Source organism: Eulemur rufifrons, chromosome 14 (genome assembly GCF_041146395.1).
Source record: "Eulemur rufifrons isolate Redbay chromosome 14, OSU_ERuf_1, whole genome shotgun sequence".
Classification (NCBI taxonomy): domain Eukaryota; kingdom Metazoa; phylum Chordata; class Mammalia; order Primates; family Lemuridae; genus Eulemur; species Eulemur rufifrons.
The window spans coordinates 7,508,868-7,530,662 of NC_090996.1; the positions used below are offsets into that span (position 1 = coordinate 7,508,868).

The 21,795-nt window shown below is 61.0% G+C and overlaps 1 protein-coding gene across 8 annotated transcripts in view; it reads right to left on the reverse strand.

Annotated features, from left to right (window-relative positions):
- ELN (elastin) overlaps positions 1-14,123 on the reverse strand; it is a 32,170-nt gene extending 18,047 nt beyond the window's left edge. For 7 of the 8 annotated variants that reach the window (XM_069486273.1, XM_069486272.1, XM_069486270.1 and 4 more), the window contains exons 1-11: positions 13,993-14,123; positions 8,276-8,326; positions 7,320-7,349; positions 6,799-6,831; positions 3,302-3,337; positions 2,775-2,870; positions 2,477-2,545; positions 2,323-2,391; positions 1,574-1,621; positions 571-642; positions 242-271 (exon numbers count right to left, since the gene is read on the reverse strand). In XM_069486273.1, coding sequence (XP_069342374.1) covers positions 242-271; positions 571-642; positions 1,574-1,621; positions 2,323-2,391; positions 2,477-2,545; positions 2,775-2,870; positions 3,302-3,337; positions 6,799-6,831; positions 7,320-7,349; positions 8,276-8,326; positions 13,993-14,074 — 616 coding nt within the window. In that variant the 5' untranslated portion in view covers positions 14,075-14,123. The remainder of the gene's footprint in view (positions 1-241; positions 272-570; positions 643-1,573; positions 1,622-2,322; positions 2,392-2,476; positions 2,546-2,774; positions 2,871-3,301; positions 3,338-6,798; positions 6,832-7,319; positions 7,350-8,275; positions 8,327-13,992) is intronic. The other variant, XM_069486274.1, reaches the window with a different exon arrangement.
- Positions 14,124-21,795: the final 7,672 nt, after the last annotated feature.

Below are 21,795 nucleotides of genomic sequence, written 5' to 3' on the forward strand. Positions count from 1 at the left end.
GCAGCCCCTGTCACGATGAGTGGCTTTCTGGGCTTGTTTGGGCTGCTACACAGATGGGGGCCCGGGCGGGGGCAGCAGGCCTGTGACTGGTGCTGTTTTGTGCGGAAGGCAGCCAAAGGCCCGGAGCGCAGGCATGAGGGGCTTTGGGCAGGCCTGGGTGGCACCTGGGTGCCCAGCCCATCCCAGGGCAAGAGCCCCTGCCCGTCTGGCCACCCTGCTGGTCTGACCAGCCTTGCCTCACCTGGGATTCCAGCAAAAGCTCCGCCTGCACCTGCAATGACAAAGACCTGTCACTGCAGCCCTGGCACCGTGCGCACAGGGCCGGGCAGCACCGAGGGGTGGGCAGGCGCAAGCAGCGGCCAGTCCTGCCTGGATACCCAGCTCCAGCTGCCCTGACACCCTCTCTGGGATTTCTGAGCACCGTGCTGCCCACCCTGGCCAGCTGTCCCAGGGCTGGGGCAAGGGGTGCCCACCCGGAGGGAGCCCAGGACCCCCATCCCATCTCGTGTCCCAGGCCGGAGGGCGGGAGAAGAGTCCCACCATGGGCCCCCAGCCTGGCTGGCTGCGTACCTGGGGCCTTGGGCTTCACTCCCGTTCCAATGGGGACCCCGGGGAGCACCCCCACACCTGGAAACCGAGCTCCTGTGTGGGCAGAGAGGGGTCCGGCGTGAGGGCCCGAAGGCAGGCCCTGCGGCCCCACTGGGCACCCCTCCCCTCCTTGGGTCCCACAGCCGACCTCCTGTGACAGGCACGGCTCACGGGGCGGGCGGAGGAAGGACCTGACTGGTGGTGACTTTCTCTCCCGTCTGGCCCAAGGTCAGAAGCTCTGAGTTTTAATCCTATTTCCCGTGCATGTGAGCTCGTGCCTCACCTCTACGCTGGAGTTAATCACAAAAGCCGCCCTGACCACCCTCGCAGAGCAGGCAGAGAGGGGGCGAGCCGGCGTGGGGTGGGCCTGGCCGCAGCCCAAGGAAGCTTGTGCCCTCGGAGCTCCTGCCCGGTGTCACTCCCAACCCAGGCCCACAAAGCAGCCATTCAGCAGGGACCCCTGTGCCAGTGTCTCCCACCTCTCCTGTGTCGACTGGGGCTAGGCCACCTCGGCCGGGAGGGGGCACCGGGAGGGAGGGCCACCCTGTCAGCAAATCCTGCGGAGCAGTCTGAGTCTGGGCTTTTGGGGGAATTCAGGAGGTCACATGCTGGGACGGGTGGTCAGGCCCTGGCAGGGAATGGAGGCCGAGGGCGCAGCTCTTAGGGGTCTCCTGTAGGGCAGGCTCGTTGGGCCGCACCCTGGTGACTCACAGCTTTTGGGAAACAGCTGGTCACACTGGGGTCTGTCCTCAGGGGCCCATCTCAGGCTGTGACGATGGTCTGGGCCTGGGATCAGGGCTTGGGTGGGGCCGGGGACACACCAGGGACCTTGTGTCTGTAAGCCTGAGCTTGGACGCCGGGGGAGACAGTGCTGGTCTGGACCCAAGGCCCCTGGTGGCCTCTGCTTGTCAGGGAAGAGGGGCACCAGGGAGATGGACAGGGGCCGCCTCTCTTTCTGTAGGTCCCCTCCTACACCTGCCCTCACCTGTGCCTGGGAGCACTCCACCTGGGTATACACCTGGAAGCCCCACACCTGCGGCCGAAAGAAAAAGGAGCCATGAGCAGCAGCTCAGCCTCCGGGGGGCCCTTCTCCCGCCCAGGCAGCTCCAGGGCTCCCAAACCAGCAGCCCCTGTGCCTGGCGGGGCAGCCGGGGACAGACGTGGGGTGGCCGCGGCCCTCCTCCCACGAGTTTCGGAAGTCATCTGCGCACCCTTCTGTGCATGGATTTCTCTCTGTCTCCTGGAGCCTGTTTACACGGCCCGGCCAGCCCACCTCTGCTAACGGCTTCCAGATGTCCCCTCCCTGCTGTGTGGACTCAGGCAGCCTTTTGTTTAACCTGAAGTCACTTCCTAAAGGGCCTGGCGCAGCACAACAGGCACCAATGGGGCGGCAGAGACGCCGGCCCCACCCCTGCTCCACCATGACTCACAGCGGCCCTCCTGCACCGAGCCTCAGTTTCCCCATCTGTCACTGGACAGCCTGCCACAGAGCCTGTCTCTGGGGTCTATTTCTTTTCCAAGATCCTGGGAGAAGGGCCTGGAAGGTAGGCCATGCCCTTCTCCCCCATTTCACAGCCGCAGGCACCACACTTTGGCCTGGCTGTTTCCCCAGCCCTGCCGCAGCCAGGCCCCGCCCTTCCTCCTCCAGTGCGGTGGGCTGGAGGGGGTCTGCTCCTCCCTGACCTCTGCCCCTCCCTGACCTCTGTCCTGCAGCCCCAGGGATTCCACACTGACCGGGCACTTTCCCAGGCTTCGCTGCAGCTCCGACCCCTACTCCAGCTCCGGGCTGAGGAACCACCGCACCTGGCGCAGAAGGGGCTGGCATCAGAGCTGGCTCCGCCTGGGACCTGCAGCCTCCACCCAGGGAGCTCAGGGCCAGCCACCATACCTGTAGACACGCCTAAGCCACCAACACCACCAATACCGCCAACTCCAGCAACACCGCCAAGCCCAGCACCTGCAGGGCCGGGAGCCGGAGAGGTGAGGGTCACACAAGGAACAGTGGGAGGAGGAAGGGCCCTGGGCTGCACCTTGAGGGCCCAGTGTTGAGGTCTGGCTCTGCCACCAACTCACAGCCAGCTATGTCCACCTGCCTCCCAGGCCTGGGGTTGGGGAAGGCTCTTTGCAGAGCGGAGGGCGCAGGGAAGCCCGAGGGCTTCCGGCTTGTCCCCACGAGTACCACTCACCAGCCTTGGCGGCTGCTTTATAGGCTGCAGCAGCGGCGGCCGCTCCGCTGGGCGCCAGAGCCCCCGGGAAGGTGCCTGCAGGGAAGGCACCGAGACCTGCGGAGGGGAGGACGGGGTGAGGGCCTGAGCTGTCACACCCATGGAGGCCCCTAAGCCCCAGCCCGGCCTGGCCCTGTCCCGCTCAGGAAGCACACTTGAGGCTCTTCTGGTCTCTGCGGGACATCAGTGCCAAGCAGTGACCGCTGCTCACAGGACCGGATCAAACTTCCACACCCACCTCCTCCAGAACAGCTTCCTGCACCCCCTTGGTCCTGGAGCTTCCTCTACCTGGCCCTTGTCACTATTGTAACTGTACCCGGGTACCCAGCTGGGACTCCCTCGTGCTCCGGGAGGCTGCTTGGGGCAGGTGGTGTCACCATTAGGCCCCATCAGTGCCCAGGACAGAACCTGGCCTGTACCCCGTATCCTGACTGCCCTCAAACCGGGCAGATACCCGAGGGGCATCTTGCCTGGGTGTCAATACTAACCTGCCCCAAGGCCAGCGCCTGCGAGCCCTCCAACACCTGCAGAAGAGGGAGGAGACAGAAACAGGTGAGGAGAGGCCGGTCTGTGGGCAGGGTTCCTGGGCCCAGGGTGACAAGGGTCTCACGGAGTCGGGGCAGGAACCTGGCAGTGCTGTGACCAGCACGCGGCCACTCAGGTCCCTAGGGTGGTCCTTAAGCCTTTGGTACTCGGGGCTGATCCTGATGGAACAGCCGCCACCGTTTAGTGACCCACTCCTACGTGCTGTGCAGATGGGACTGTGCCGCGGCTCCCCGACAAGCTGAGGGCCAGGCCTGGGCTTGTCCTGGGAGTCCCGCCAGCTAGCGGGGCCAGCAGGCTCCCTGTGGGGCCGGAGCTGAGCAGTCTGTGTGCAGGACCTCGCCCAGCCGGCCTGCCTGCTCCCACCGTCAGCCCCAGCCGGGCCTCTCTTCTCTTCCCCGCAGGTGTCCCCTGACCCAGCCCCTCCCCTCCTCTGTGTCTGGGAGTCCCTTCTGTCCCCACCATCTGTCTGTCCTTCTGTCCAGGAGCCTCCGTGCTAAGACGTTTCTGAGAAGCCAAATGGGTCCCTCTGGCTCTCTCCCTCCCACATCTGGGCCCAATCGCTCCTTCTCCCCCTCGGGGAGACATTCCACGGCCTTGGCCCAGACCCACGGGCAATCGGGTTGGAGTTTACAACCATGCTGGGTTTGGTTCCAATTATGTGAGGATCTCTCCTGTGAGTACCAGCCCTGGCTGCCAGGGTCCCGAGCCCCAGGGGTGAGAGCTCCCCAGGGACGATCCCAGTGAGGGGTCTGCAGAGCCCTGGAGGGGTCTTGTGGCTTCCACTGGGTGTGGGCTCCTTTCCCGAGGGCCCCTCCCCACTCCTCTCCTACTGGTGTGACCTGGGCCCCTGAGCCCCGGCCAGGCCTCCGCCCTGGGCGGCAGTGGTGGGCGGTCAAATGAGACCCGCTTCCCAGCACCCAGGCCCTGGCCCCTGGCTCTGGCAGTGGCTTCTGTCAAGCCAGGCCTGTTTCCCGAGCTCTGAGAGGGCAGCGGACACACTCAGACCTTTCCTGTCTGCAGAGCGGCGGGGGACTGGACAGGAAGTGAGGCAGGCTGGGGCAGGTGGGGGCAGGCGGCCCCCGTGCCGTTGCCTGCCCCTTCCCATGGCCCCAGCCCCGGCGGTGCTGGTCCCAGGGCCGCCCTCCGGCCTGGCAGCTTTGCCCTGCTTGCCCCCCTCCCGTCGCACTCACTGCCCCAAATGCCACAAAGGAGGAGAGAGGGAGGAGCTGCCCACAGCGGGGAGCCCGGGGACCTGGCCAGCCCAACCCTCTTTGTTCCTGGAGTCAGAGAGTTCTGGACTCAGATCCCGCTACCTCCACCCGCTCTCTGCATGGACCAGCAGGTTGGTCACGTCGCCTCTCTGCAGGCCAGTGCTCCCATCTACAAAGTGGCCCTCATGCCCCTGCCTTCCTGGGACCAGTGAGCTTGTGAGCAAATAGCACCTAGTGTGTGCAACCTGCCAGAGCACCCAGTGGGTGCTGTCTGCCCCTTCCTGTTCTCGCCTGTGCCCCTCCCGGGGGGCTGGCTTCCAGCCGGTGCTCAGGGTGCGGGAGTGCAGGCTCCCAGCTGCCCGGTTCCCCGCTGAGAGCCGAGCAGGGTGGGGCCAGCCCCCGGGCCAGCTCAGCCGGCCCCCCGCCTGCGGCACCCACGTGGAGAAGCAGCTGCCAGGCCACCCACCCTCCATTGCCAAGGGATTAATTGTTCCCAAGCACAACACATGCTGCCTGTGCCCCATTCCATCCTGCCTGGGCAGGCCCGGACGTCCCCACAACCCAGAGGAGGGGAGCCTCCCTGGGGGCGCCACGGTGGCTCTGCCAAGGACTTTGTAGCCCTGAGTCCCAAGGCTGAAGGACGACCTCAGGGTGGTCATGGACTCCAGCCCCCCTGCCTGGAGACGGTGTACTTTCCATTAGAAGGAGATGCCCTGACTTTCCTTTTCGTCTACTCCTTCACCTTGAGCTGGAAGTTCTTTCGGAAGTCTGACCTAGATCTTTCATTAATTCACTTTAGCAGCCATCCACCCTGGGACTCTGTATGCTGTTGTCTCAGTCTTTCCTCCGGTGTTTAATTACAACCTGCCCTGTATCCCCTGCTGCCAATGGGATCAATCAATGTGCCCTCTGGCTTTGCAGGCATGACCTTGACCATTTGGGTCTTCTAGGCCAAGCACGGTCCCAGCTCCACACCTTGCTCATCCAGCCCTTCCCTGCACTCTCTCCAGCATCAGGGACCCTGCTAAGACCCCTGGCCCCTGCAGGAAGACAGGATGCAGGGGCTGGCAGGGAGAAGCCATAAGCCCTGAGTTCTCCTGGCCCCGCGGCTCCCCGCAGACCCCAGCAAACCCCTTGCTCGGCGCCCTGCCCTCCTCCTGCCCCGCCTGGCCCCAGCCTTGGAGTTTCACAACCCAGATGGGCTTTCAGCGAAGGGGAATCTGGGTCTCGCAGATTCATTTGCACTTGGATCATCAGCCATCGGGATTTCATAAGAGCTCTTGGACATCCAAACTGTGTCCTAGAGCCTCGGGCCTCAGAGCCAGGGCAACACGGCGCAGGGTGGGGGGCCAAGGCCACATGTGGAGCGTCTCACGCCGAGGGGCCATAAATCTGGACAGAGACGCAGTTTCCTCCACCTGCTTCTTATCCGCCAGCGTTTCCCGGAGGGACCCGCCCCCTCTGCTTCCTGGGGGTGCGTTCCCTGGAGCCTAGAGTGGGTCTTGGTGGCAGATCTCAGACCCATGGGTGAGGCCAGGATAGATTCAGCCACACCTTCTTACTGGAAAACTCCGTGGTCTGGACACAGCTGGAAGGGGCCTGAGATCAGGAAGGGAGCTAGCTCGCCTGGGGCCAGGGTCAGTGCTCAGCCTGGGCTTGGGGTCAGGGCTTGGCCTGAGGCCAGGATTGGGGCTCATTTGGGGGCGGGGTCAGGGGTCAGCCTGGGGTTAAGCTCAGGGCTTGGTGTGGGGCCAGAACTGGAGTCGGGATAAGGGCTCAGATTGGTTTCGAGGTCAGGGCTTTCTGGGGTCTTGGCACAGGGTAGTCAGGGATTGATCTTGGGTCAAGGGTCAGCAGACCATCCAGGTGGAGTCTGGGGCTGACCATCTGCGTCTGAGCCCGAGTGCCTTTTTACCGGCCTGGGGGCCACCGGACCCAAGGCAGTCCCTCCCTTTGCGTCCAACACCAGGGCTGTTTCCGAGACTGTGCAGAAGCGGGTCTCGGGGCAGCTGGGCACAGAGGCACTTGCAGGATAGAAGCTGGACGCTCCTCACAAAGGGAGGACGTTGAGCTGCTTCCAGCCTCCTGTCCCTGGAAGCCCTGGGGCCCGGCCCTGGCCTGCTCATTCCTGGGGGGCTGTCACTGCCCACATCTCCGTCCCTTCCTCCTCCTGTGCGTTGGCCGCCTTGCCCAGTCCATAACGGTGCTCAGAGGCCGTTGGGTCTTACCTGGCTTGGGTGGTTTGACTCCAGCACCCAGAGCTGCAGAGGGAAGAGACAGTAGTGAATGGGGGGCCCCAGCCACCCCTGCCCTGCTATTTGTCGCCCTGGGCAGAGTGAGGGCATCTGGGATCCCACGTCCCAGGTCCTAGCAGGGCTGTCAGGGAGGGTCCTCCCCTGGAATACGGAGCTGCCAGGAGCCCGGCTCTGCCCCGGATCTGTGGTTTCCCCTCTCTGAGCCCCAGTTTCTCAGCTTTGGAAGAGGAAGATGAAGCCTCAGCTGGCTTGGCAGGGAGGTTTTTGAGGGTGAAAAGAAATACGCAAGGCTGCAGAGGTCACGAGGGAAAGGGCCCAGGGGGAGGGCTGGCAGGCCAGTGGGTTCTGGCTCTCAAACAAGGCTCTTCCCCTGCACGCGCCATCTGTGACATGCGGGAGCCCTTCATGCTTGGGCCTTCTTGGGTTCTCAGGGCTGAGGACGTGTGACACCCAGACCCCTTGAGGGAGGGACCAGGTTTGGTTTCTGAGCTCACCTCCTATTCCCAGGCCTCCAAGACCAGCCCCTGTGTTGAGAGAGAGAGAGAGAGATCCATCAATACCTGGATAAGCCTCCCGCCCCGGCCATGGCCAAATCCATCACCACCCAGCTACATGACCTTGGGCAAGTCCTAACCTCTGTGAGCCTCAGTTTCCTCATCTGGCTCATTGGGCCAATAGCCTTTGCCTGTTTGTGTCCGAGAGAGCGCTGGTGACCCCCCGCCCCACTTCCACATCAACTCTGAACATGCGAGAGTTTTTTAAGTATGGAAAAACGTTACTTTTGATTTTTCAATCTACTTGAAATCATTACGCTCTTCTCCTATATTAAAAGAAAAGACATTTCCCCCTCCCCTGATACGATTGCCCCTCCATTTTGCCCGTTTTCTTTCTAGGGGGCGATGCTCTCAGTCTCCATCTGCACATAATCACTGCTTTTTCTCTCAAAACTACTTCCCCACATTGCACAACAGACGGCGTATTCATCCTTTTTATAGCTGCCTAATAGTTCAGAGTTTATTCAATCACACCCTCCGGTCCGGCGGGTTTCTTGTTTTACATGTTTTGCAAGTAACACTCCTATGAACCTTAGAGCAGATTGTTCTTTTTCTCTTCTTTTCAATTATTTCCTTTGAATGGGCTCCCAAGAGTGGGATTAATGGTTTGAAGACTGTGAACCTTCTAACGGCAGGAATGCGTGAAGGCGCCCGCCTCCCGACAGCCTCACAGCTAATGTTTCATCTTTCAGAAAATGCATGCTCTTAGTGGCTGCAAAACAGTGTCACGTGAACTGCATTTTTAAGTGGGCGTCAATTTCTGGGTCCTGGGGCGGGAGGTGGGGGGAGTGGGGAGGCACGTTGGTGTTCTTGCCTCCTGCAGTGTCAAAATGTGCATCTTTCACTAACAGCATCATCTGCCTTACCTGGCCGTGTGTGAGTTTCACGTACATTACCTGGGTAAAAGACTCCTCCGGGAACTGCGCCAGGAACAGCCCCTGGGACCCCTGGAAGGAAACAGGCAGAGTCTTTCATTCGCCAGAACTAACAAAAGCACGGAAACAAGGATGATGCTGGGGGTGATAATGATATTGCTTGTCTCCAAAAGTAATTTCTGCTGACCAAGAAATTTCTGTTGATCAAGTGTTTCTCATTCTTGCTCCTCAAAGTGGCCCTGTGAGGTTGGAAGGGCAGGGCTTACTATTACTGTTTTAACAGATGTGAAGTCAGGCTCAGAGAGGTTAAGGGCTGTCCCTGGGGCCACACAGCTGGAAAGAGATGCAGCCTGGATTCAAACTCAGGCCCCTCCTCTGAGGATGATGGTTCGCAAGGTGGTACCTGCTTCTCCTTGGAGACAGAGGCCTGTGGGCAGGGAGGGGGCCCAGCGGGGGGCTGAATCTGAGCGCCTCTCACCGGCAGCCCACTCTCCCAGGCCCTGAGCAGCTGGGCAGGGACCAGAGCTGTGGAAGGGCAGGCCGGGCTGCCACAGCGAGCAGTTAGGAGACGCAGCTGCTGCCAGCGAAAACGCAGCCATTCCCACACTGATAGGACGGCGTGAGGTCAGCGTCCTCAGCCACTGGGCAGCCGTGCTTGGGTGGGGCTCTGGCTGGCTGACACAGGGCTGTCTTACGAGGCGCCGGGGCCGCAGGGGGACACCATGAATGAGCAAAGTGAATAGTTTCCTAAGGAAAAGCTAATTCACTGGCCAGGCAGGATCACGAGTTCAGTCCCCACAGACCAGTGAAGCTCTCACTGGGGAACACTGTGATGCTGGCCCCAGACCCGGGCCTGAGCCATCACCATGGCAACAGACCGGGTCCCAAACTGGGCCCTGGCTCCACCCCAGAAACCCTCCAACCTCGTCAAGCCACCTTGCCAAGGCCCCAGCACAGCCCCTGCACCGCCCTGCTGAAAGGGGACGGGGGGACCCGTGGGGCACAGGAGGGGCTGGGGGCCAATGTTAGGCAGCTCTGCAGTGTGTCCAGACGTCTGGCCTCCTCGGCCTGGCGACACTGCACAGCTGGGCTTGCTGGCCCTGGGGCTCCGTCAGGCTCAGCTGCAGCCCAGCAGGGTCGGGGATGCCGAGCTGTCATGGCCACCCCGTGCCAAAGCCCCGGCGCCACCCCCCTCCCAGTGACTGCAGTCCAGGCCTGGGGTGTGCAAGCAATCTGGTCAGCGCCTTGGGGCCCAGAGCGGTGGCCCCGGGAGGGCTGGGCCTGCTGGGAATGAGCACTTGGCCCTGTCATCGGCTGCCAAGCCTACACATGGCCTGCCTGGGGCCTTTGATGCCTTCCCTGGCTCCGACCTCCAGCCCTCAGCTCTGTCTCTTACATGTCGTCCTCGGCCTCAGCCTCTCCCCTTCCCCCCGTCTCTCCCTCTCCCTCCTTCCTCACGGCCACCCTCTTTTCCCTCCTCTACTTCTCTGGCTGTGGAGCAGACTGTGGGGAACGGTGTGGTGGGTGGGCAGAGTGAGGGGCTCAGGACTGGCCACTCTGGCTTCTAATACTGGCTTTGCTGCTTCTTACCACCTGTGCAAAGTTGGGCAAGTCACTCGACCTCTCTGAGCCTCAGTTTCCCTTTTTGCAACGTGAGGCTGATAGCCACTGCCTTGCGAGGTTGCAGCGAGTTTATCCAAGGGTTCGAGTAACGGGCCATGTCCTGGACCTGGCACACAGTCATTGCTCTGAGACAAAAAGACAGTGACCCCGAGTTTCCATTTTCTCCCACTCTGCTGCACAGTACATGCCCAAGGCCAGGTATACAGTAGGTGCTCACTAAATGATGGGTGAATGGGATGGAGGGAGGCAGGGAGGTTGCCTATGGATCTGGCTCTAACCTGCTCCATCCCCAGCTGCCCTAGGGGCTCCCCGCCTCAGACTTGTTGAACCCTCTGGCCTGGCTGGACCCCACTTCCTCTTTCCTGGGGGTCTGCTCTCCCACACCCCACCTGCGGCCAGGCCCCTTCCGGAGGAGGACTCAGCTCTCCACCCCCATGATCCAGATCCCAACAGCCTTTGCCAAGCTCCATGCCTGAACCACGGCAGCCGGGGAGCTGGAGATTTCCATCCCCATTTCTCACCAAGGGAACAGAGACAGCTTAGGGTGTGCAAAGGTTCCTCGCCTGTGTCTCTTCAAGTGTGGGAGAGGAGAGCATGGAACAGGACAGGCGTTGATCAAGGGCCTTTGGAAAGGTAGCAGCCTCCTCCCCACGCCCCGTGGGTCATCCGCGTCCCACCTCCGCTCCTTGGCACCAGCAGTGTGACCTGCCAGGAATGCCCTCGCCTCCATCCAAGTCCTACCCATGCACCAAGGCTGAGCTCAGATTCTCCCTCCCGCCTGCCCCGAGCCTGCGGCTCTCCTGACTTTGCCGCTCAGCTGGCCCAAGGCGCTTGGCCCGGAGAACGCTTGTCTTGTTTTATGTGGGTTTGGCTTGTTCCGCCGACGAGCCCAGGGTGGAACTCGTCTCTTGCATCTTAGAATCCTGATCCTAGACTCTCAGGGATCATAACAGTCTTCCGGCCTGGGCTGGAACGCCTTCTGCAAACATCCCTCGTGCCTCTGCTTGCACACCTCTCGTGACAGGAAAATCACCACCTCCCAGTGCTGTCAGCTCTGCCTGAAGAGAGGTCTTCTGCCTATTGAGATAGAATCTGCTCCTCTGTCCCTCCAATTCTGCCTGCCAGAGCCCCCTAAACTGAGGCTCACTGCTCATTCACTGACAGTCCCTCAAACGTTTACCTTTCTTTTAAGGTCTAACTGAAATGTCGCTTCTGCCATGAAGCCTTCCTGGGTTTCCTGGGGCTCCTCCAGGTCCCCCCCATCACTGCACATCTATTTACATACCAACTGCCCCCCACTAGACCAAACATGGCACGAGTAGCAAGAGGGTGAATTAAACCTTAGAAATGTGCACTAATTACAGCCCGAGTTAGCAAATTCTGAATAAGAGAATATGCCGTTTCAAAAATTAACATTCCCACGTTCCCCTTATATGATGCATTTTTTGCAGATATTGCATTGCTGGAAGCTCCCACTGGCCCTAGGAGATGCTTCGGGCAGGGATGTTTCTCCCCATTTTGCAGCCAGGGAGACAGAGCCAGCGAGTTGAAGCGCCTGGCCGAACACCCACAGCTGACCCCGGTCACATGCAGGGCCTTCTGCCCAGGGCCTGGGCTCCAGGTTCAAAGAGCTGGGGGCAGCAGGCCAGCCAGCCTTGGCAGGGGGCTTTGCCAAGCCAAAGTCCAGGGGGCCGGCTTGGAGAGCAGATAAGACTGCATGAAGCTGTTTGTTGTTTGCATGGAGAAGGCTGCCAGGGGTTTTTCAAAAACAATCTGACCTTTGGTGAGTGACTTTGTCCCCTCCCACATGGGGACACATCGGCCCTCCTGCCAAGGCCCGAGCAGACGCACAGAGCAGATCAACCTCTAAATCCCAGCTTCTCAGCTCTGGCGGTTCATCAGTCACCTGGGGAGCTTTAAAAGTCCCCGCGTCTTGGCCCCTCCCCAGACCAAGTCAAGCAGGAATTCTTGGGTGGGAACTCTAATACCTAGGCATGTTGAAAACCCCTTTTCCCAACCATCCTCAGTTCTGAAATCAGGAAAAAGAAAGCTGATACTATTTCTGGGGGATAGAGAGAGAATTACACCTGGTTTAATGTCTCAGGTTCTCTTTTTAAATGGTGTGGGGGGCTGGGCAGCTTGTTCTTCCCTGGAAGCTCTCTCATTGCCCCTCCTTCCCTCACTGCGACAGGGTTCCTTGGAGCTGGGGGAATGCCAGTAACACCCTCCGCTTTGCGGGGAAGCTGGGCTCCCCCAGGACAGCCAGATGGGTGGCAGTGAGTGTGTCCCTGATCTCTGCAAACACCCAGGAGACCTCACCCATTCCTACGCCCCTTATTTGGACCCTCTAGTCCAGCGACCTGAGACAGAGCTGAGCTTTGCAAAGAACAAGGCCAGCTGAGCATCCAGCGGTGTCACTGGGGATGCCAGGAGAGGGTTTGCTCTGCCCTGGGCCTGCCCCTCCCCAAATGCTGTCTGGCACCTCACTCCCACCCCTCAACCCCTGGCAGAGAGCCTGCTGGTACCGACCCTCAGGGGCTGCCTCAGCCTGCCCAGCCTGTTTCCTCATTTGTAAAGTGATGCTACTTCCTGACTCCCAAGGTTCCTGTGAGGATTCACTGCCATGCTATAGGTGGCAGCGCTGTCTGGAAGGAGGGTGGGCAGGTGTGGGGGTCCCCCTGGGGAGGAGGTGCACACAGGCCGGAACTGCTGCCCTCTAGCACTGACCCGCTGCCCCTGTAGGGCCTCACTGGTTGGTGCCCTCGTCCCCTGGCCAGGTCTGGGAGTGGACCCTGCCTAGGAAGCTCCTGCTCCCTGCAGCAGCCCGGCCGGTCAATCTCACGGAAGCAGCTGCTGCTCCTGCCCAGCCCCCCCGCCGCCCCCCGGCTCCCTGCTCCACCCTGCACCCCCTCCCGTCCCCCCAGACTGGAGGTCTGGTTCTCACGGCAAGGAGGACTCCCATGGCAACCAGACCCCGCCCAGGCTCCCCCAACCGAATGGCCCACGAGCTGCTCCTGTCTCTTCCCATGGCCCGGACGCGCCTTCCGTGCCCCCCAGCTGGCCACTGCATAGGGGGCACCCTTGAACCCAGTCACCAGCTGTGCCTGGGTCGGGCACACACCAGATGGTCCAGCAATGACCTAAGGTCCACTGCAGCCGCCACTCCCAGCTGCACTCTCTCAACAGGAGACAGATACCTTTCCCAGCTTGCCTTTCTCTGCTCACGTTCCACATCACACACATACATGCAGACACACGCGCACAGGCACACACTCAGTCACGCACAGTGACAGTCTACACCCAGTGACACACCTGGACACCAGATCTCCCAGGTGCATGTCTGTCGGGTGGGACGTCTGCACACACTAACAGGCCCCTCGCCTACCGCTCCCCTATGTGCACACACGCCCGTCTAGGGAAGAACCTGTGGACAGACATCCACACCGTCCCTGCCACCCCTCCGCCATTCAGTGACATATTTGGGCACATGCACACATGTGCACCTGTGCAAAAGCACACAGCACGCTTGTTCATGCACACACACACGCACACGCACACACACTCAGGAATCCCAGCCCTCCTGACAGGGATAGACCATGGCGGCATCTTTTCAACCTGCAATCCCATAATCCGTGTAACCCCGACCTTCCTCAGAGGGGGATCCTGACATCTCAGGAGTCCAGGAACCTGCTGAGGTCACACGGCTCACTGCCGCTGAGCCGCTCTCAAACCTCGGTCCCCCGCCCCCAGGGCTGGCAATACACCCCGCAGGGTCCACAGGTGTGGAAATCACCAGTGCCCCCAGGCCAACGGGATCCTGGGGGGCCCTTCCCTGGTGTGCTCTGGGCCCCCCATGGGCAGGGCAACCCAGGCAGAGCAGGGGCCCCTCAGCCCTTGCAGGGCAGCAAAGCCTGGACGCTGGGTGGGGACCCTCCTGAGTCAGGGGTGACCATTTGACAGGTTCCTCCTCGGCTCGGGGCTGGCTCCTGGCGGGACAGTTCTGAGGACACTGTGGCCAAGGGGGGTCCTGCCTGGGACCCTGGGAGGAGCCGGGCGAGGGCTCCCTCTGGTGAGTCCGGCCGCCGCAGCACGGGGACGGGGCGAGGGGCCCTTACCTCCCGGCCGAGAGGAGTGGAGGAAGGACAGCAGGAGCAGCAGGACTCCGTGCCGCGGGGCCGCCGCCGTCAGACCCGCCATCTCGGGGAGAAATGCCCCAGCCCGCTCTCCGCGCCTCGTTTTATCCCCAAAGCGTAATTGCTGCCTGGTCGGCTGGAGGGAAGGAGGGAGGGCGGGCGGGGAGGGCGGGCTAGGGGGGGTGCGGGAGGGGCAGTTACGAAAGGCACAGCCTTCCCGCGGGTCGCACGGGCTGTGGGCTCTTTCCTGCACACACACGCGCACACACACACACGCGCACACACGCACACTCACTCTTCCCGACTCTTTCCCGCTTTCCCTCTGTGGCTGTTCTCTCGCTGCTGGCCCTGTTCCCGCCAGAAAGTGCGAGGGGGGCCTCTGCCAGGACAGCCCTCGGGAGAGGAAGCGGGAGGGAGGGCCCGGCGGCCCGGCCAAAAATCCCAGCCCCAGCCAAGGCCTGAGCGGCCAGGCCCCCGCCCCTCCGGCTGGGCCCCGGGCCCAGTGTGGGGACACAGGCCAGCTGTCCCGCGCCTCGGCCCCCACCCCAGCCCTCCAGACTCCCCAGCACCCCCAGGCCTGGCTAGAGACAGGTTCTGCCCAAAGCTGGGGAAGGGAGGTGTTGGGTGGGTCTAGGGGTTCTGGGGGGCCAGTGTCTGCAGGGGTTGAGGGGCTGCTGGCCTGGCAGGTCAGATCGGGGTAGTTTTGCTCTGTGGGGCACCCAGGGGATGGGAGGGGGACACTGTCACACTGCAGGGCTCCCTTCTGCAGGGACCAAGGTCGCAGCCTCCTGCTTGCAGCTGGGGAGGGGTGTGGGGCAGGTCTGGGGTCGATGTGTGCAGAGGCCAGGGGGCTCTGGCCTGGAAGTTAAGGCCATGCGGGTGTTGTCCCCCAAGGCGTCTGAGGCATGTGGAGGACCCCGTCACACAGGCTCAGTGCTGCACGGGCCAAGGTCCCAGCCCCACACCCAGCTCTGTCTGGCAAAGGTCAGGCTGGACCCCCGGGTTCCCCGATTGGTAAGAGGAAGGCGGGAGCCCCATGTAGACAGAGAGGCAGCCTGGCCTCCTCGTTATCACCAGGCCACCACCCGTCCCAACGCTGAGCACCCCTAGCACCCAGACGGGCCCTGGGAGCCCCCAGACTGCAGGTTCTCCCGGCCCCTCTGGGACGGGCCAGCACTGACATTCCTCTGGTGGCCAGGAGGGGGCGGCCTGCTCTGAAGCAGCTGGGACAGTGTCACAGAACACTGAGCCGGGTCCCGCCTGCCACCTGAGCAGCACGGGGACCCTGGGGTCTTTGGGGGGTGTGGGGTGGGACAAGGGAGGTCATGCCCCCCTTGCTAGTTTGGAAGAATTGTGGGAGCCAGAGAATAGGAGAGAGAAACTGGTTGCTTGTCTTAGGTCACAGCCAGTTGGGGGACAAATAGAGGCCATGTGTCCTATGGACTTTTCCCTGCTCATGGCTCTGAGGGAGGAGCTGGATGCCCGCCTCCAGCCAGGAGCACGGTGGCAGTCCGGAGCTCCAGCAGGGGTGGCCGGGAGTGGACAGGTCAAAGGCAGGCGCTGGATTTAGGTGGACCTCGGACTAAATTCTGGCTCTAGCACTCTCTGGCAGGGGCAGGGGGTAACCTCTCCATAGAGCTTCCTTTTCCTAGTCTGTCAAAGGGTGAGAAACATCTTAGCTCGGAGGGTTATTGCAAAGATAAATGAAATGTGGTCGTATGTTTCTGCACCGTGCCTGCCAGATCGAAAATGCTCTGTGCTCATCTCGTGCTGGTGCTGGCGTGAATACTGCCGTTGCAGCCACTAGTTCTGCAAGCACCACTCCTGTTTGTAGGGTAGCTGTCAAGTGTGGCTCTATACTGGGCCACCCTGGGACCCTGGACCATCCCTCCTTCTCCCCAGGTCTCTGGTGTTGGCAGCTCCAGACTTTTGGCAGGTGGGGGCACACTAGGACAGTTGTCTTGAAGCTGTGCTTGCACTGCAAGTGTACAGGTCTTCCTTACAGTGTGGGTTTATTTGGGGGCAGCTGATGGAGATTTTCTGGGGGCTGAAGCCCTCCAAGCCCCTTGTGGGTGGGGGTAGGGCACTCTGGGGCAGGGTCTGAGGCTTGATGCCTGGGACGTGCCTGCGGTGGGGAGGGGCAGTCAGGGGTGCGCCGATGTGCCTGCCCCCTCCCCGGAAGGGGAAGGAAGGGGGTTCTGGGGAGAGCTGGGCCCCACTCCTCTCGGGGCAGTGACGTGAGCAGGAACCAGCTTTCAGACTTGCAAACCGCAGTCTGCTCGAAGTCTTTATTAATTCCAGGATGGGGAGAGAGTCTGGAGCCAGCGGGAGGGAGCTTGCTGTAGGGGACCCAGGAGAGGTGTGGAGGGGCACTTGTAGGGGTAGGCTTGAGAATGCCGGGTCCACCTCTCTCCCCAGGGCCAGGGCCCTGCGTCCTGCCCCCAGCCTGTGTCCCCCTCCTCCTTCGCAGCCTCCGCACATTGCAGGGGCCCCATAACTCGCATTCCACAAGGCTTCTGCACGCCCCAAAAGGGGGCCTCAGTTCGGAATCGAATCCACTGCTCCGATCACACAGTGCGATTTAGCCCAATGCGTGCAGCACGTAATGTAAGGACTGGGGACTACAGTCCTCAGCCAACATTCATTTATTCATTCGTTTCCTTGTGTGTTCCAGAAGCCCATCGGTCCTCCACTGCTTGGTGCCACCTCCCTGCCTAGCTGTGCAGAGTAAATAAGGCCATGCGTGCAGAACCACCCAGAGGGCTGCCTGCCGTGCCTGACTGCTTGGCGAGCGTTGGCTTCGCCGATATCGTTGACAAGCCTCGTCCGCCCACTTGCTGGCTGGCTCGGTGCACCGAGGGGCACTCAGGTGAGTCACTCACAGGCCATCTCTGTCCTCCAGCTCCTCCAGGCGCACCCATTTAGGAAGGACAGAATTTCCAGCCCCTGTATGGCTCTGAGAACGGCATGGCTTTGCTCGGAAACTCTCAGCTGCCATCCAGATCCAGTCCAGACTTCTGAGTTTGGCTCCCAGAGCCCGGCACCACCTGGCTCAACCCGCTCTCCTGCCATCCTGCCTCCTGACTGGCTCCTTTCTTGCTGCTGGAACTGCCCCCCGGCCCCCACACTTGTCCTGGAGGGCTGGGCGCTGGGCCTTTGGTGGCCAGGCGCCCTGGTCTCAGCATGTCCCAGCCTCCATCACTCCAGGCCTGTCCTCACCACAGCATCCCTGTGCCCTGGACCCCTCTGAGGGTCCTTAGTGTGAGGGTTCTCTGGGCTGAACTTGGGCACTTCCTCTTATGCCTACTGGCCTGGGCATCCTGGAAGGTGGTTTGAGGGTGAACCCAGTTCTGTCTCCCTTGGCACCCACAAGTGTTGGATAATAAGCACAGATGTGCCTTCCAGCAGCAGGGACAGAGGCTGTTGGTGTGGACAGACCCCCGGAATCCATGCGGCATGGCTTCTGTTTTCTTTCTTGTCTACACATGGTCTCATCATCCGTTGAGTGCAGGACACACTGCTGCCTGGGACCCTCGGGCAGCAAGGGAGAGACGGGCTGCTGGGCGAGCCTGGGGAGAGCTTGGTGCCACCCAGCCGCGGAAGGTGCCACTGTCATTCATACCTGCGTATGAGTGAGGGTCCCTCTGCCAGCCCCCAGGGAAATAGGGCCAGCACCACACTAACAGGGGAGCGTGCACTGCTCATAGGGACCAAGCTGAGGTTTGGGAAGGAAACAAATGCTGGTCGTGTAGACGCTGAGGCAGAAAATCAGGAGTAAAGCAGAGCTGGGGACCACCCCTGCCCCCCATCCCTGAGACCCAGCTGCAGACACTGAGGCCAAAACCTTTCCCTCCTCTGATTTGAAACTTTCTTCTAGCCGCATAAAATAAAACATAAGTAAAATCACTTTTAATACTACATTTAACCCAACATATCAAAAAATATTATCACTTCAACATAAAATCCATATAAAATGATTGAGATATTTTGCATTCTTTTTTGTACTAACTCTTAAAACCGGTGTGTATTAAATATTTACGCTGAGAGTGCATCTCGATTTGGGCTGGTCACGTTTCAGATGCTCGGTAGCCACACGTGGCCAGCAGCCAGGACAGCACAGGACAAGACTGTGAGAGGACAGGTGAGGATGTCCCCAGCTCAGTCATGGTGGCGAGCAGGGACTCTGGAAACCCCCGAGGGTGGATCCTGCTAAGCAAAGGCTGGAGGCAGGATGGGGCTTGGGGACAGGACTTGAGGAGAGGGGCAGAGAAGGAGGGACGTCCTCAGGGCAGGCAGGGAAAGGCCTAGGGTGCACCCACGGCAGGCGAGAGGCCCTGCCCGCGAGCTGGTCACCGAGCCGGAGCTGGTGGCCGCCTGCTACAGGGTACGAGGCAGCACTGGCCCAGAGCCAACACCTCGGCTGGAAGATGAGGAAGTCCTTCTGCAGCTCGTCCCTCCCCAGAGGTGGCCGGGGACCCCTCCGATGGCAGAAAAGCCCAGGAAAGGAAGGAGGGCCATGTGGGCACAGGTGTCAGACTTCACTCGAGCTGAAGGGTCTGCAGCCGAAAATAGATCGGACGCAGCGTGTCTGGGCCATTTGCTGGGCGTCGCTTCATCACTCGGGGTTGGCCCGAGGGAGGAACAGGCTGTGGTCTGAGCGGGGCCTGGCAGATCCCGGCACAGGTGCTTCTGCAGCCTCCAGCCTGGGGGTGGGGTCAGCGGTCATCGCCGTGGCTGTGAGGGGGACTGATGTTGATTAGTGTGTGACCTTGTGTGGATTACCTAATAAGGGTGATATCAACAATAATTAACTCCCAGAAGCCCTGGTTTCCTCCTGTGGACACAGGCTTCTTCACAAGCATTTAAGTAAGATTGACAAATCGTATCTGTGAGAGTCAGGTATACAGCAAGCGCTCAAACACGGGGTGGGGTCTGTGACACCGTTTCAGGCAACTGCAGCAGATGGTTGAGGCTGGGTGCAGGGGAAGCTCCCTCCCCACGGGCCCCCACTGGCTGCCTGGTGTCTGATCCAGCAGCCCCGGGCTGGGCTGTGCCTCCTCCAGCCCCGGGTGTTTGTGTGTCGGAGTCATTTGTCAGTCTGGGTCCCTGGCTGTGTGCGCAGGGGCGCGGGGGCGGGAGTGGGTGTCTCGGACGGGCTGTTCTGCCCTGTGCTGTTCCCACATTGCCTCATGGGCTGTCTGCGGAGGGGGACGTCGTCTGGGAGGGAACGTCGCAAGCCGGGTTGCTCTGCACACCCCCTCTTCCGTGGGCCCCAGGACGGAGGAGTCCAGAACGGGCTTCTCATTGACACTTGACAATTTACAAAGCACATCTCCGTTTTCAGTCGGGGATATTGTTATCCCAGTCTATAAACATGTGGGTTAGCAGCCCTGTCCACAGACTCGGGCCCGCCAGGAAGAGCATTCTCGGCACCTCCTTCAGATCAGTCACCGGGTCTCTCCTCGCCCCGCAAACCCACGCATCTGATGGGGGAAGCCCACCTCCCCGACCCCCTCGCTCGAGCCTGCGTGCTCCTGTGCACCCCACGTCTGCGCTGGGGTCTTGCCGAGGTGCCGAAGCCCAGGGCTGGGCGGCCTCTCGAGCCGCTCCCCAGGGAGTGGACCTGCAGGCCCTGCTCTCGTCCCCAGACTGGCGGGAAATGTTCCCCTCTGGGACACCCACTCTCAAACAGATGAGGTCAGGCTGCGTTTGGTTTGCCACCTGGGGAGCTGCTTGGGGAGGGCCGAGACGGGAGAGACACAGGGTGGACGAGCACAGTGTTCCTGACTCAGTAAACTATCACGCTACGCGGGGGAGGAAACTGAGTCTCGAGGAAGCACAGGACTGGGCCAAGGTCACCCAAAGGCACTGTGGCCTGGAGCCGAGGCCTCTGGGGTGTTTCACCCGCCAGCCACACTGCTCTGGGGTGGAGCGATGGCCCCAGCTAAGCTGCAGGGTCGCTCAGCACCTGGAGGGCCCTCTCTTCCCTGGGCAGGGCGCACAGTGGGGGCCAGGGCTGAGCCGCCTGCCCCTGGGGGTCCCCGAGCTGGCTCTAGGAGCTGGTGGGCAGAGCTGCCGAGACTTTCACCCCACCCCTGCGTCCTCCCTCTCGCCCTTATCTCCTGACCTCCCCCAGCCCGCCGTGCCCAGGAGCCCTTCCAAGAGCCTGGGCCGGGAACACCGCCGGGTGGGGAGCTCTCTTCCTCCTGGGTTTTGCCGGTCTCCATCCCCACACCACGTCTGGCCGCTCCCTGCCCTGGGCAGAGCCCTCCACCCATGCCCGGAACCCTCAGCTGGCCTGATCCCTGTGGCGCCAGGCGGGTCCCACGGGGTGGGCAGGGCAGCTGCCAGGATGCAGGGTGGGGAGCCGGCGAGGCTGGGCCAGGGGCTCCCGCTGGGCTGGGGTGATCCACTCCCTCCTTCATTCTGTTCTTCACATTCCTGAGCAGCCTGCTCTGGTGGGCACCGAGCCTTGCGGGGGAGACAGACAGAGAGGACACCAGCACCTGCAGTCCTGGGAACGAAGGGTCAGAGCCCCCTGGCCGAGGGGAGGCAATCAGGAAGGCTTCCCAGAGGAGTTGATGCTGGAGCTGAATTCCGTTCCCTGCGTTCCCTTCTCCCAAATGCTTCCCGGACCGAGGCACCCTGGCCTTTGTCCTTCAGCCCACCCACATGGCCGCCTGCGGGAGCAAAGATCTCAGCTGTCCCCGCCCTGCTCAAACCCCGCCAGCAACAGACTCTCAGAGGACGCTGGCCCTTCCTGCTCGGCCCAGACCATGGTCAGGGCTCCCATAAAGGGCCTTTCGCTCTATCAGCACTTTTCACATTTTAGATTGTGACTCATTGGTGGGATATGAAATCAATTTATTGGATCAGGAACAACATGGAATGGAACGGAATGGAACAGAATGGAATAGAATAGAATGGGATGTGCGTGATCACATTTGGCACCATGTCTTGCACCTTTGTTTGAACGCATGCACGTGTGATTGGACTGTGATACATTGTTTTCCTGCTCAGCACCGTCAAAAAGTCTGAAAGACACGGTGCAATGGCTGTTTGCAAATCCTTCTCTCCCTCTGCACCAAGGGCTGCTGTCTTTGCACAGCAGGCATCAGCAGTGCAGCGGAGTGTGTGTGTGAGCGGGAGTGGAGGTGACCCCTGGTGCCACACACCTCCCCGACGCCTTGGTGGCCACAGCTCAGTCCCCTGCCAAGCTAATCAAGAGCTGGGTGCTGGGGTCTTGGTCCCTCAGCGTGGGTCATCATTGTTCTCAGGTGGCTGTGCCCACCCAGAGCCCTCCAGACTCATGGGGGCCCACTGAGAGGACATTTTGGGGGATATCAGTGGTTTCAGGGGGTGTTCCTTGGAACCCTGAGGATGGGGGCAGGGCTGCTAGGTGGGTAGGGCTCCAGGTGCCACCCAGCTGGTAGCCAGGCAGACCTGTTTTTGTTTGGTTTATATACTGGGGTTCCAAGTAATGTTTAATTTGAAGAAGCTTCTGAGCTTTAAAAATCATCAGCCCTCGTTAGGATAGTCGTGAGTTAAAAAACAAAACACAGGTTAAGCAACATTAGCAAGACCTTGTCTCTACCAACAACAGAAAAAAATTAGCCGGGCATGGTGGCGCACACCTGTAGTCCCAGCTACTCGGGAGGCTGAGACAGGAGGATCCCTTGAGCCCAGGAATTTGAGATTGCTGTGAGCTATGATGACGCCACCGTACTCTAACCTGGGCAACAGAGTGAGACCCTGTCTCAAAATAAACAGAAACAGGCCGGGCGC